The sequence below is a fragment of the Tupaia chinensis genome, unplaced genomic scaffold, assembly GCF_000334495.1.
Source record: "Tupaia chinensis unplaced genomic scaffold, TupChi_1.0 Scaffold000496_1, whole genome shotgun sequence".
Taxonomy (NCBI): domain Eukaryota; kingdom Metazoa; phylum Chordata; class Mammalia; order Scandentia; family Tupaiidae; genus Tupaia; species Tupaia belangeri.
The window spans coordinates 891372-903957 of NW_006160008.1; the positions used below are offsets into that span (position 1 = coordinate 891372).

The window sequence follows — 12586 nt, forward strand, 5'->3', positions numbered from 1 at the left end:
GCCGGGCCGCCCATGGGGAGCTCTGGGCAGAGGTCAGATGGCAGGCGGGGTGGGGGCTCACCGTGAGGTGCCAGGAGCAGTGGGTACTGGGCGAGTAGTAGCTGGGGAAGTACGGGGTGCTGAGGACGCCTTGCGGGTCCAGCCGGCCCTCCAGCGTCAGGTTCAGCTCGCAGGCTGGGCCCGGGGAACAGCCCGTTACACAGGGCCGCCTCCCTCAGGTGGGGGGCAGCTCGTCACCCCACCACCCCCACTACCACTGACAGTAAAGCCAGTGGCTGAGTGTGACTGTGTGAGCTTGAGCCTCAGTTTCTTCATCTGCAAAACGGGGAAATAATCGTATTAGGTCCAGGGGAAGTCACCGCATGCTTTTCTCCGTGTCCTCTCTGTAAAATCGCGCCATCACTTTCCTGACAACCTGATACGTACCTCACAGGGCAGTGGAGCCGATGAAATAGACATGAAACGCTGGAGCAGCCCGGCACGCAGTAAGTGCGCAGTAAATGCTAACTATGCGCACCTGCCGTCTGTGCTCCGGCCTACTGAGCCTCACAGCTGGGGCTGCGGGCGGGGGCAGCTGCTCCCTTTTTCAAAAATGAGGTTTGGAGAAGAGGAACGGGTTGGCCGAGGCTGGGGCTTGAGGGTCAGGAGCGGGCGCGTCCTCAACTGCCCTGGCCATCTCTCCAAGGGGCCAAGGTCCCTAAAGCCCCTCTTTCCCCTCCCCCTGGAGCCTGCGTCAGAGACGCCCAGGAGAATGGAGCCAGCTCTCCCCAGCATCCCAACAGGGAGGGCAGGGGACCTGGAGACCTCAGGGGCTAAGCTGGGGAGGCAGGACACTCAGTGGGAAAGAGCAGGGGTGGGGGACAGCAAAGACCCGCTGAGGACACGTGGCCTCCTGTGTGCAATCTCCCTCCAGGGCCCCAGAAAAGGCAAGGTTTGCCTGCCCTTCCAGGGACGGCCACTGGGTCATGGGAGGGCAGCCGTTTTCTGCCTGGGGAAGGAGGGCGGGAGAGCCAGAGCAGGAGAGTGGGAGTCTGGGAGGGTCAGCCAGCTCAGAGGGCCTGGAGAACAGCCCGGTGTCCCCAGGTGGGGGAGACCTGCCCTTCCAAGTCAGGCCTCGCACCCCCTCCCCGCTGTAAGAGGTTGTGGGGCAAGTCTGCAGGCATCCTCAGGCCTGCTCAGAACAGACCCAGTCTCCAGGCTTGCTCAGAAGGGCGGGTTCAGAGGGAGGAGGGCAGGAGAGACCCCGAGGAGAGGGGACAGATCCAGCGTGGAGGAGAGAGCAGAAGGGACAGACAGGAACACAGAAGAGAACATTAAAGGAGGCAGGAGAGAGGATGGAGGGGCGATGAGAGCCGAGCACCCCCGGGAGAGGGTGGGAAGGCAAAGAGAAGACAGGAAAGCAGGGAGAGTACCCGGAGGAAGGGAGCAGCTGGCAGCAGGGTGCAGAGCAGTGGAGCTTCCAGAAGCTTCCTTCTCCCCCATCCCATTCTCGACTGGGGTAAAGAAGATGGAGGGAGTGCGGGGAGGGCCCTGGGAGTATGCGCCACCCTCCCGCAACCTCCGACCCTCACCTTGGAAGGCCACGGGCTGCACGGAGAGCTGGAAGGGGTCGTAGTAGCTGTGCAGGCCCTTCTTCCACACCACCGCCATGACGGCGCCCGACGCCAGGACCTCCACCACGGGCTCCTGGCGGCTGCAGCCATTGGCCCTGTGGGACAGAGAAGGGGGGCAGAGCTAGGCAGGTTCTGGAGGGACCCTGGAGGGGCCAACGAGGGTAGTCTAGAGTCCATCCATCTGGATTCTAGGCCCGGGTCTGCAGCCAGCCTGTTGTGTGTCCACGGACAGGTGTCTGCCCCTCTCTGGCCCTAGGGGCCGCTGGAGGCCCTCCATGGGTCAGCCAGCTCCTCCGGTGAGAGACCAGGAGGTTCCTCAGATGGCGGGGCTTGGGCTTGCCATCAGCCATGGTGCTGACCCCAGCCCACAGCACCCCCTTTTCTCATCAGTTACCTGTGCCCTGGGCACTCCTAGCAGGGCCTACACTGGCACCTGTGGAGGTGGCCCTCTGGTTGCCCACACCCTGGATCCTGACCTGTGCTATGCAGGGACAGAGAGGGAGCAGGTGTGTACCTGGTGGCCTCAGGGACCCAGGATCAAGCCAGAGCTTGGCATGGAGGAGGCTCAGGAGCCTGGAATGTCAGCCCCCAAAAGACCCTACTGAGACTATTGAGGCCCATAGCGTGGCTTCCAGATAGGGAAACAGGCCCCCCTGGCGGCTTACGGCAGAGATAGTCAATGCTCTGTGGTCCTGAGGTCTCTCCTAGCAGGCCCCATGCCCTGGGCTGGGGTCAGACAGCCATGGCCTCTCCTGCGGCTCCTGCCGGGAGAGGGAGGCCACCTCATATACCCGGCGCTGCCCACCCTGATCCCAGTCCCTTTCTCCTCTTTGACTGCGGCTCGATCCCCTCGTGCGGTGGTGCCCGGCTACCACCACCCACTCCCTGTCCAGCTCGCCTCTGGGGATGGGAGGTACGGTTTTAGCACTAAGAGGGCTGGGTCGCTGCTAATGGGAACCTGGGCTTGGATTGTGAACGCAGGGCAACAGACCGCGTGGTTAGAGCTGGCGGAGGTCCCACCTGCTCTGTCTTCCCGTCACCCCAAAGCCCCCTTCACTCCACACCCCAGCATGACTAAGGATCTAGTCTGACTGGTGACTTTAGACCTTCTCCAAGGGTCTGAGGAAGTGAAATGCCCAGGGCCACAGTGCCAGAGTGGGGCCTGGCAGCCGGGTCTCTTCCTCAATAGCGGGCTGGGAGGGGCCCTCAGAGACACCCCAGGGGAAACGCAGAAGCACCCCAACCTCCCCGGACCTGGAAGTCAGATGGTGTCTGTCTTCTCTGCACTTCCCAGAGCCCTCCAGGAATCCAGCCCACACAGCACAGACCGAGGTCACCACAAAGTGGGCAGGTTAGGGCGGAGGTGGGCGGTGCAGAGAGTGGTTCTCAGAGCTGGAGATTCTCAAGGCCCTGGGGTGGAGTGGATCCTCCTCCCAGCAGCCTGCAAGGCCTGCCTGGGAGCTGAGCACACAGGTCCCACCCCATCCACCCAGAAGCTGGGCAAGGCCCAAGTGAGACAGAAAAGGCACCCACTGGTACCTGGGACAAAGTAAGTGCCCAATAGACAGTGATGGGCAGGCCGCCTGCCCGAGCGTCCTCCTCCAGCTCCTATAGAAACCCGAAGGCCCAGAACCTCCTCTCCACCCTGTGAGGAGGTGACCAGGCTCCACCCTCCTCCCTACTGGTTACTTCGGCACACCATGCCGCTCTCATGTCCTGAAGCCCCACTCCTCTGTTCAAGAACTTTCCGTAGCTGCCCACTTACCAAACGCTAAAGTCCAAATGCTCCTGGAACCCCACGCCCTCTGCGGCCCAGCCCAGACCGTGTACGATGATGTCACTGAGGCTAGCATTACCCGAGTGCTGTGCAGTCACTGGGCATGCACTGTGGGTCGTGGCACAGACAGCCTGATTTAAATCCTCACACCTTCCCTGCCAGGTGAGCATGGCCGTACTTCCATCGGACAGGTGAGGACTCAGAGAGGCACAGCGACGTGCCTTAGGCACACAGCCAGGGAGCAGTGGAGTAGGGGCAGTCCAGGCTGCTGCCAGGCTCTGAAAGTTCCCCACCAGCCATGTGGCCTCCCAGAGCTGGCCTTCAGGGCCACACAGAACAGCTGCCCTGCTAAGTAAGGATGGGGAGACCGAGGCACAGGGAGGGGAGGGGACTGCCCACAGTGTAGCACCTTTTCTGGCCTTTTCCCCTCACCACTAGGCTGGCGTTGCTGTCCCTCAGATGTCCAGGCCAAGGACACACAGGTCCTGGTATACCTGGTTCCTCCAGCCCATCCCCACCCACTTCCCAGGGACTCACGAGGTGAGGAGCCTCCTCTCCAGGGGCCCAGGCACGTCGTACATGGCCAGCCGGTCCCGGCACTCGGCCAGCAGCCAATCGAGCCGCAGTTTGAGCATGGAGTCCTCAGGGCCCTGCAGGTGCCACAGGCAGCTGGAGGACAGCTGGTCAGGCCCCCTCAGCCGTTGTACCTGGCCCTGCTCCACATAGCTGTAGCGGTAGCAGCCTGGAGGGGAAGATGAACAGGAACCCCTGGCTCCTGTTAGCCAGAAAGAGAGGCTCCAGGGAGCCAGGCTTGCAGGCCCTGCCTTACAGGGCACTCGACGCACCTGCTCTCCTTGCCCCTCCCCTGCAACCTTGCCTTTCCAGTCTCCTCGCTCCTGCACTCTCTCAGCACCTCGATCATGCATTCACTCAACAAACACGCACTGAGCTGTCCCGGCCAAGGGAGCACCCAGATAAAGGTCCAGGCACTGGCTGAGAAGGTCAAGAACAGTGTGAGCAGATGGAGAAATGGGACGACGGCTCAGGGGGTGAGGACTCCAGACCCGGCCGGCAGCAGGGGTGTCCTGGTTGTAGTGTGAGCAGAGGCCTAGGAAGCACAGCAGCCTGGAGGAACCTGTGCTCCTGGCACGCAGAGGGGGACACGCCAGAGACAGGGACGCAGGGCCCACGCCACACCTGGAGGGTGCTGCTTTCCCCTGTGGCCATGGGGAGCCATAGGCGTTTAGGCAGGGCTGGGGCAGACCTGTCTGGCTGCAGGGAGCAAGGCCGAGGAGGCAGAGACCAGCAGGGCACTATGCAATGGGAGAGCAGGGGTGAAGCTTTACTCCCACGGTGGGAGGGGTTGGTGCAGGAGTCTGGGCACAGCCTTGGAGGAGGAAGTGGGCTTGAGCTAATGGGAGTGGAACAATGAGAAGAAAACATTATGCTTCTGAGCATGTGAACCCGCAGGGACAGGGCCAAATGCTGCATGGTCGCCAATGTCATGGGATGCTCAGACAGTTCCAGAGACACTTTGTGTAATTGTATCCGTCACACAGACCGGCTGGCCGACCCGGGTTCACCTAACCACCACCTACTCTTTCCTGGGGCTCGGCTTTCTGTCCTGTAGAATGGGGACAACAGCAGCACTTGACAGGTCATCCTCTGGCTCAGGGACGGTGCCTGGTCGGCCCCTAGCACAGAGCCACACGCGGCAGGTGGCCAATGAAGGCAGCAACTGTTCTCCTTCAGGTGGTGTTGCTGAGCGGGAGCTCGTGTGGCCGGGAGAAGGTCCTATGCCTTGTCGCCCTGCAGCTGGCCTCGCTTGATGCTCAGCGCCGTCCAGATCTCCTCCCTTACACCCCACATCCACACCCCCACACCGGTGGCATGTAATCCATGCGCTTTGAACATGCTAGAGCTCGTAAGGCAGCATTACCTACGCCCTCCACTCACTCACTCAGGATAATCACTGAGCACCTGCTCTGAGTCTGAGCTACACCAGGGCCCAGCGGTGAATAGACACCCTCTCCCAGGAAGCACACAGTATCTCATTTAAACCTGGCCATAGCCTGCGAGCCTGCGGGTTGGGCATTCTGCAGGGAAGCGAGGGATTGGAATGGTCCCAGGACGTGGAAGGAAGCCTAGTGACTCCTCAGCTGTGTGGCCCTGGGCCAGCGGCTCAGCCATCGGCGTTCTGTGGAACAGACAATAATCTGGGTGGCTCCGAGGACCACAGACAGAACAGAGAGGAACATGCTTTGCTATGATGCTGCTGCTTGTGAGTCAGCTCGCCCCCAGCCCTGCCGTCCTGGGGAGACCTCTGCTGTCTGCCTGAGGGTGGCAGGGGCAGGGCTCAGGAATCCGGCTCTCCCAGCAGCTCTGGAAAGGCACCTGCTGTTGCATCCTTTAGCCCTGGCTCTGAGCTGAAGCCTAACTCTTGCCATTTCTCTCAAGACTGTCTTTTCTCCTAGGGGCTCATGAAGTGGAGAGGAATGTGTGGGTCTCTGCTGGGAATTAGAAACACCTTCAGGGAATCTGGCACCTCAGTTTCTGGGAGGAGGTAAGTGCATTCTCTACTTCCAGCCTCTGCTCATGCTGCCCTCTGCCCAGAGTATCCTTTCTCTTTCTCTACCTGACAAGTCTTCCATCTTCCTTATGCCTGAGATGACGCCTCTTCCTCCATGAAGTCTTCCTGGATCTCCCTGTCAGGAGCAATGCCTTCCCTCCCCGGATCCCAGCACTCTGAGTGAAGTCTCTAGTGGCACAGTCCTCCGGTATCGCTCTCTGTCCCCAGGGCAGACCAATTCCTGCTCTCCTCTGCCTCCGGGGGCCCCTACTCCAGCACTGGCACTTAGTGTTCTGAGCATCTGTTTATGTGTCTGACTCTCTCCTGGGGCCCAGAGCTCTCCCGAGGGCAGGGGTGGGGACATAGTCATCCTGGTGTCCCCCGAGCAGGCATGGGGTCTGGCATGGAGGAAGAGCTCACGGAGCTGATTTAAAGGCTCTGAATTGCCGTCACTGCCCCCTTAGATTCTGTGCTCCTGGCGGACAGGGCTGTGGGTGTGCACTGAGCCAAGTGAGGATTAACTGCAGAGACTACCAGTACTGGGGGACACGTGGCACAGGCACAGCACGGGCAAGGCTGAGGTGTGTGCAAACGCAGTTGCACTTACACATGAACACGTGTGCACACCTAAACGCCCAGTGAGGCTGGGACGGGTGGAACAGATGCAGCACTCCCACTCGCACTAGCTAGGGGTCCTCCACTGGGACCCGCTGACCGCCTGACACTGGGACTTTTTCCTGTCTGTGACCTTCCAAAGAAGACATTTTAAAGCAGAGACAATAGAGTAAAAACTCGATTTTTCACTTGTAAAATCCAGGCCTTTGAGAGAATAAAAGCTTCCTCTGAGCTCCCAGACTTCCCAGAGCCAAGCTGGGAGAGGCAGCAGAGCTTAGGAAACTTGCTGCTGGTTGGTGTCACTGCCTGCCAGGGCTTCTCAGTGCATAGGGGGCCCTGGAACCCCAAGGGAACCCCAGGTCTGCGAATTGAAATGCAGATTCCTGAGCTCCAGGCCAGCAGTGGGCTCTGAACGTAAGGGAGGTCTAAGCTCAGCATTCCTTAAAAGTTTATTGATTTATTCTGAACAACACAGAAAGAGCAAAAGACACACACACACGCACACGCAGCATCCCCCCATGGGACATGGTCATGCTAAACTCTCCTTCCACTTCTCCCTCCTGTCAGGATTTTGGGCATGCACACACATGTGCTTGGCATATTTTTCAAGCTGCCGGGGCTGGGATTCAAACCACAGTGGACCATGTGGGATCTGGCTCCCTTAACCATTGTACTACGGGGCCAGCACCCAACAGGGTCTTGATGTTGTGATCCACATCCAGCCCCAGTCAGCCCAGAGCAGGGCACACACAGGCCTGGCATACTCAGGGAGGTTTCTGGACACGAACTGGGAACCTTTCCACATGCGAGCCTCTCAGAGCATTGCATTTCCCCACAGCACTACCGCCTGGCCCCTGGTTCTGTGTTTTCACTTACTTGCCACAGAGCTCCCAGGAGACTGAGGCAGCTGAGACAGGAGGTAAGAGGTGAGAGACAGGAGCTAGGCCAATGCTGAGAATGAAGTTTCACAGAAGGGGAGATTGAGACAAGGGTCGGGGCAGGAACCAGGCCAACCCCAATAACAGCGCTTCACAGGGAAAGGGGAATTGTAGAGTCTGCCTGCCGCGATTGCCCGCAGCTGTGTGGTCACATCGAGCATGCAGGGGACCTTGGTAAACCTTGGCTTCATTGCAAGCTGAGAAACACACCCCTGGGGGCATCGTAGGTGCCAATGATATGTGCAATGCAAGTTCAAGCATGTTCAGCCAGAGGGCAAATGCATAAGTGAGTACGCTTATGGGGTCCTCAAGACCCCCAACCCCTAAAAATCCACTCCCTTTATGAATAGGTGTGAAAAGAGATTTTCTCCCAAAGGCCCCAGGGCCATCCCCTTCTCCCTGCAGCCTGCTCTGCCTGTGCAGTGAATTCCCACTTCTCCTCAATAAACTTGCTTGCATGCACACACATGTGCTTGGCATATTTTTCAAGCTGCCGGGGCTGGGATTCAAACCACAGTGGACCATGTGGGATCTGGCTCCCTTAACCATTGTACTACGGGGCCAGCACCCAACAGGGTCTTGATGTTGTGATCCACATCCAGCCCCAGTCAGCCCAGAGCAGGGCACACACAGGCCTGGCATACTCAGGGAGGTTTCTGGACACGAACTGGGAACCTTTCCACATGCGAGCCTCTCAGAGCATTGCATTTCCCCACAGCACTACCGCCTGGCCCCTGGTTCTGTGTTTTCACTTACTTGCCACAGAGCTCCCAGGAGACTGAGGCAGCTGAGACAGGAGGTAAGAGGTGAGAGACAGGAGCTAGGCCAATGCTGAGAATGAAGTTTCACAGAAGGGGAGATTGAGACAAGGGTCGGGGCAGGAACCAGGCCAACCCCAATAACAGCGCTTCACAGGGAAAGGGGAATTGTAGAGTCTGCCTGCCGCGATTGCCCGCAGCTGTGTGGTCACATCGAGCATGCAGGGGACCTTGGTAAACCTTGGCTTCATTGCAAGCTGAGAAACACACCCCTGGGGGCATCGTAGGTGCCAATGATATGTGCAATGCAAGTTCAAGCATGTTCAGCCAGAGGGCAAATGCATAAGTGAGTACGCTTATGGGGTCCTCAAGACCCCCAACCCCTAAAAATCCACTCCCTTTATGAATAGGTGTGAAAAGAGATTTTCTCCCAAAGGCCCCAGGGCCATCCCCTTCTCCCTGCAGCCTGCTCTGCCTGTGCAGTGAATTCCCACTTCTCCTCAATAAACTTGCTTGGGACCAGCAGTTAGCATAATGGCTATGTCGCTGGACTCCCATGTAGTCGACTATGGTTCGAGACCCGGACCCGGTGACTTAAACTCACGCCGAGCGCTTGTGCATGCGTGCCCAAGATCCCGAGAGGAGAATGGAGGAGAAGAGATTGCAGCATGGCCATCCCCCCTGGGGAGTGATTTCTTGCTTTCTGTCTCTGTCTCTCTCTGTCTGTCTTGCAAGCGCACACGCCCTATAGCAAAAAAAAAAAAAAAATTAATAAACTTGCTTTGCTTCACCATCTGACTCGTGCTCGAAGTCTTTCCTGTGCCAAAGTCAAGAACCTGAGAGACACCCCCCACCACCAGCATGAACCACAGAGCAGAAGCGAAGGCACGCAATTATAAAAGTCATCTTCCCGGGACCAGCAGGCAGCATTGGGCTTAAGCCACTGGATCCCACATGGCCAACTGTGCAGTTCGAGGTTTGAGTCCAGGACCCAGCAGCTTGAAAATCACTCCAGGCGCTTGAGTGTGTGTCCAAAATCCTGAGAGGAGCATGGAGGAGAAGGCACTGCGGCTTGGCCATCCCCTTGGGGAGTGTTTTCTCACTCCCACCACCACCCCATGTCTCTCCCTGGCAAGTGCACATGCCCTATAGCGGAAAAAAAAAAAAAAGAAGAAGAAGAAGAAGAAGAAAAGTCATCATTTTCATGGAAAAAAAAATTCTCAAGACTTGGAAATGAAGTAGGAAGACCATGGCACAGAGGGCCTCTTCAATACCGCGCTAGCTCGGGGCTCTCCGGGCTGTGTCCCTTCAGGTCCTGACACCCTTTGAGGGTGTTCTCGAAGTCAAAATATTTTCATAACACCACAAGGGACACCGTTGGCCTTTGTCTCTTAAGAGTGACGGTGGCGTCTTCCAGAGCCTGTGGCCTGTGACATCGTAACAGACCAAATGCGGGAGCCGACGGGGCACCCAGCTGTCTCCCAGTAACAGGACACAGAATTCAGGCTCCAGAACAACAAAGCCCTCTCCAAGCAAGTACTTATTTTGTTAATAGTTTTTATGTATTTAGTTTTGTACCAGGGGGCTCATGAGTTCCCTACGAAAAGAGAAAGAAAATGAGAAATCATCCCCCAGGGCAGATGGCCACATGGGAGTCCCTTCTCCAACACTTGCCTCTCAGGATTTTGGGTGTGTACAGACACATGCCCAGCAAGCTTCTCAGGCCACCCGGTCCAGGACTGGAACCACAGAGTCAGGTATGTGGGATTTAGTGTCTTAACCACCATGCCACCTGGCTCAAATACCCCCAACCTCTAAAAATCCACTCCCTTTATGATAGGTGTGAAAAGAGATTTTTCTCCCAAAGGCCCCAGGGCCGTCCCCTTCTCCCTGCAGCCTTTAATATTAATGAGCTTATTATTGTTTTAAAAATAAGCAAATATGAATTAATAAATGTTTTTTTAAATTTTAATTTCTGTGGTAAATGTGTTAAAACCTCTTTGGGGTCCTCTATAATTTCCAGGGAGTCCTGAGAGCCATAAGTTGGAAGATGCATTTCCAACATCAGGGATTGCACACTTGAGCCATAAAGAGCTATAGGGCACATGCGCTCACCAGAAAGACAGAGAGAGACAGAGAGACCGAACGAGAAATCACCCCCCGCCCCGGGGAGGATGGCCACGCCGCAATCCCTTCTCCTCCATTCTCTTCTCGGGATCTTGGGCACACACGTACACACGCCTGGGGTGAGTTTAAGCCACCAGATTGGGGACTCAAACCACGGTTGACCACATGGGAGTTCAATGACATAGCCATTATGCCAACTGCTGGTCCCAGACGGTACATAGTTTGGGAGATAACAGAAAACTGAGGCTGTTACAGGGTCTTCCGTAACAAGAGAGAAAACAGCCAGTCCTTGGAGTGTGGTGAAGGCAGCTGGATCTCATATGGGCCACTGAGCAGTTTGAATCCTGGACTTGAAGGCTTGAAAAATACACCAGCCACGTGTGTGTGCATGCCCCAGATCCCGAGAGGACCATGGAGAAGGGACTGCAGTGGGGCCTCTGCCCTGAGGCAGGGGGCTGGTTTCTCACTTTCCCTCTCTCTCTCTGTCTTCCCAGCTATAGCTCAATGCCCTATAGTCTCTCTCTCTCTCTCTCTCTCTCTCTTGATTTAAAATTGATATATATCAATTTATATTGATAAATATAAATTTATTAAATTTAATGGCATATATATATATATTCTTAGCTTAGAGGGCCACATAAAATCGGGTGGGGTGGGCCATATTTGGGGTGCAGGCCCTAATGTCCCTACCCTTAACCAAGGTCACCATCTAATGAGGCCCCCTTAGGCTTCTCCCTCAGGATAACTCTGACTTACAGCTGAGCTCAACTTCCAACAGAGTTGACTTCTGTAACGGAGTCAGATGCTAACTATTGATAACCTGTAAGTGACTTTGGTTCACTAGGAAAGATAACCCCAAATGTGATCGTTTTATGCTGATGGGACATTAACCGGTTTTGAACCTAACCCGGCAATGTCATTCAGCATTCTGTTTTACACTGACGGTGGACGGGTGGATGGGTAGATGATAGGTACAGAGGTTGATAGCTAGCTGACAGAGCTGGTAGTATAGACAGCCATTTCTGGGTCTTTTCCATCCTCCTGGCTCTCCCATTAATGGGTTAAATAAGTCAACACTTTTTACTCTATTTTTTTATGAGAATCATAAAAAATTGGGGGAACTGTACTTGGACCTCTTTGCCTCATCCCACCAAGGAAGCGAACATCAGATCAGCAGGTCGGGAGGAGGGAGAGGTTAGAAAAGGTGTAACTAGGCTTAAATCGCGGCCTCTCTCCCTGGGAGCTGAGGGGACCCCCCACCTCTGGAGAGCGTAGTAGGAATCTGACAGCACAGGGGCTTGTGCCAAGGGTTGTAGGGTACGGGAGCCCAGGTGGTGCACTGCCCGACCCCCATAGTCACTAGTCACATAGACTACGGGGACAGCACCCTGGCGTTGTGCTGCAGGGTGGCCTTGAGGGTGCTGCTGCTCAGGGCTCAGCAGGAAAACTGCAAGGCCTCATGGAGAAGAGCAAGAGGATTGTAGCCACACAGCACCTGGGAGGGGGTGCTGATTAGTCCGGCAGAGAAGAGAAGGGAGAGTGAGGGGGTGCCCTTGAATGCCACAGAACTGCCACTGGCTTTAATCCCAAGTGACAGATATTCCTTAAATTGGCAAGACTGGAATTCTCCAGAAACAGGGGCTTGTGGGCAAGTCAAATTCCGTGATTAGAAAGGCAGAGTCCCGTGTACACACAGCTACACCTGCTACTCACCCTCGCGCCACACACAGCCACAGATCCACTTCCGCGTACAGGACACACGTACACGCACACGCACAGCACCTGCCCCAACCCCACCATCACTGAGCCCACTGGGCATCCCCTGGGTGGCCCTGAGCCCGGGCTCCCTGCACCCTCTGCAGAAGCCATGTGATATCTGACACTCAACCTGCCAAGGAAAACAACTAAAAAAAAGTGGGTAGAAAAACAAAAGTAGCGTACCCAGCGTGGAATTCAGGGCAGCTAAGTCTTTCACACTGGCTTCTGTTAAAAGGAAACGTATAAATAAATAAACAAGGACAAAAAAGTAAATAAAATAAAATACAAGGAAAATAAAAACAGAGGAGACCATTAGAGCCAGCCCCACTTGAGATTACCCCCCGCTCCCCCCTTCGCCTGGCCCCTGAATCTCCTGGGGGCCACTCTGCGAGCAGCCTGGCTTGGCGGGGGGCCTTCCGGCGCCGGCCACC

General features: G+C 56.3%; 1 protein-coding gene across 1 annotated transcript in view; it reads right to left on the bottom strand.

Annotated features, from left to right (window-relative positions):
• The window catches only part of TMPRSS6 (transmembrane serine protease 6), a 43609-nt gene that overhangs the window by 17298 nt on the left and 13725 nt on the right, over positions 1 to 12586 (bottom strand). The window contains exons 6-9 of the mRNA XM_006156528.3: positions 12339 to 12380; positions 3928 to 4132; positions 1572 to 1708; positions 62 to 174 (exon numbers count right to left, since the gene is read on the bottom strand). Of these exons, the coding sequence (XP_006156590.1) occupies positions 62 to 174; positions 1572 to 1708; positions 3928 to 4132; positions 12339 to 12380 (497 nt within the window). The remainder of the gene's footprint in view (positions 1 to 61; positions 175 to 1571; positions 1709 to 3927; positions 4133 to 12338; positions 12381 to 12586) is intronic.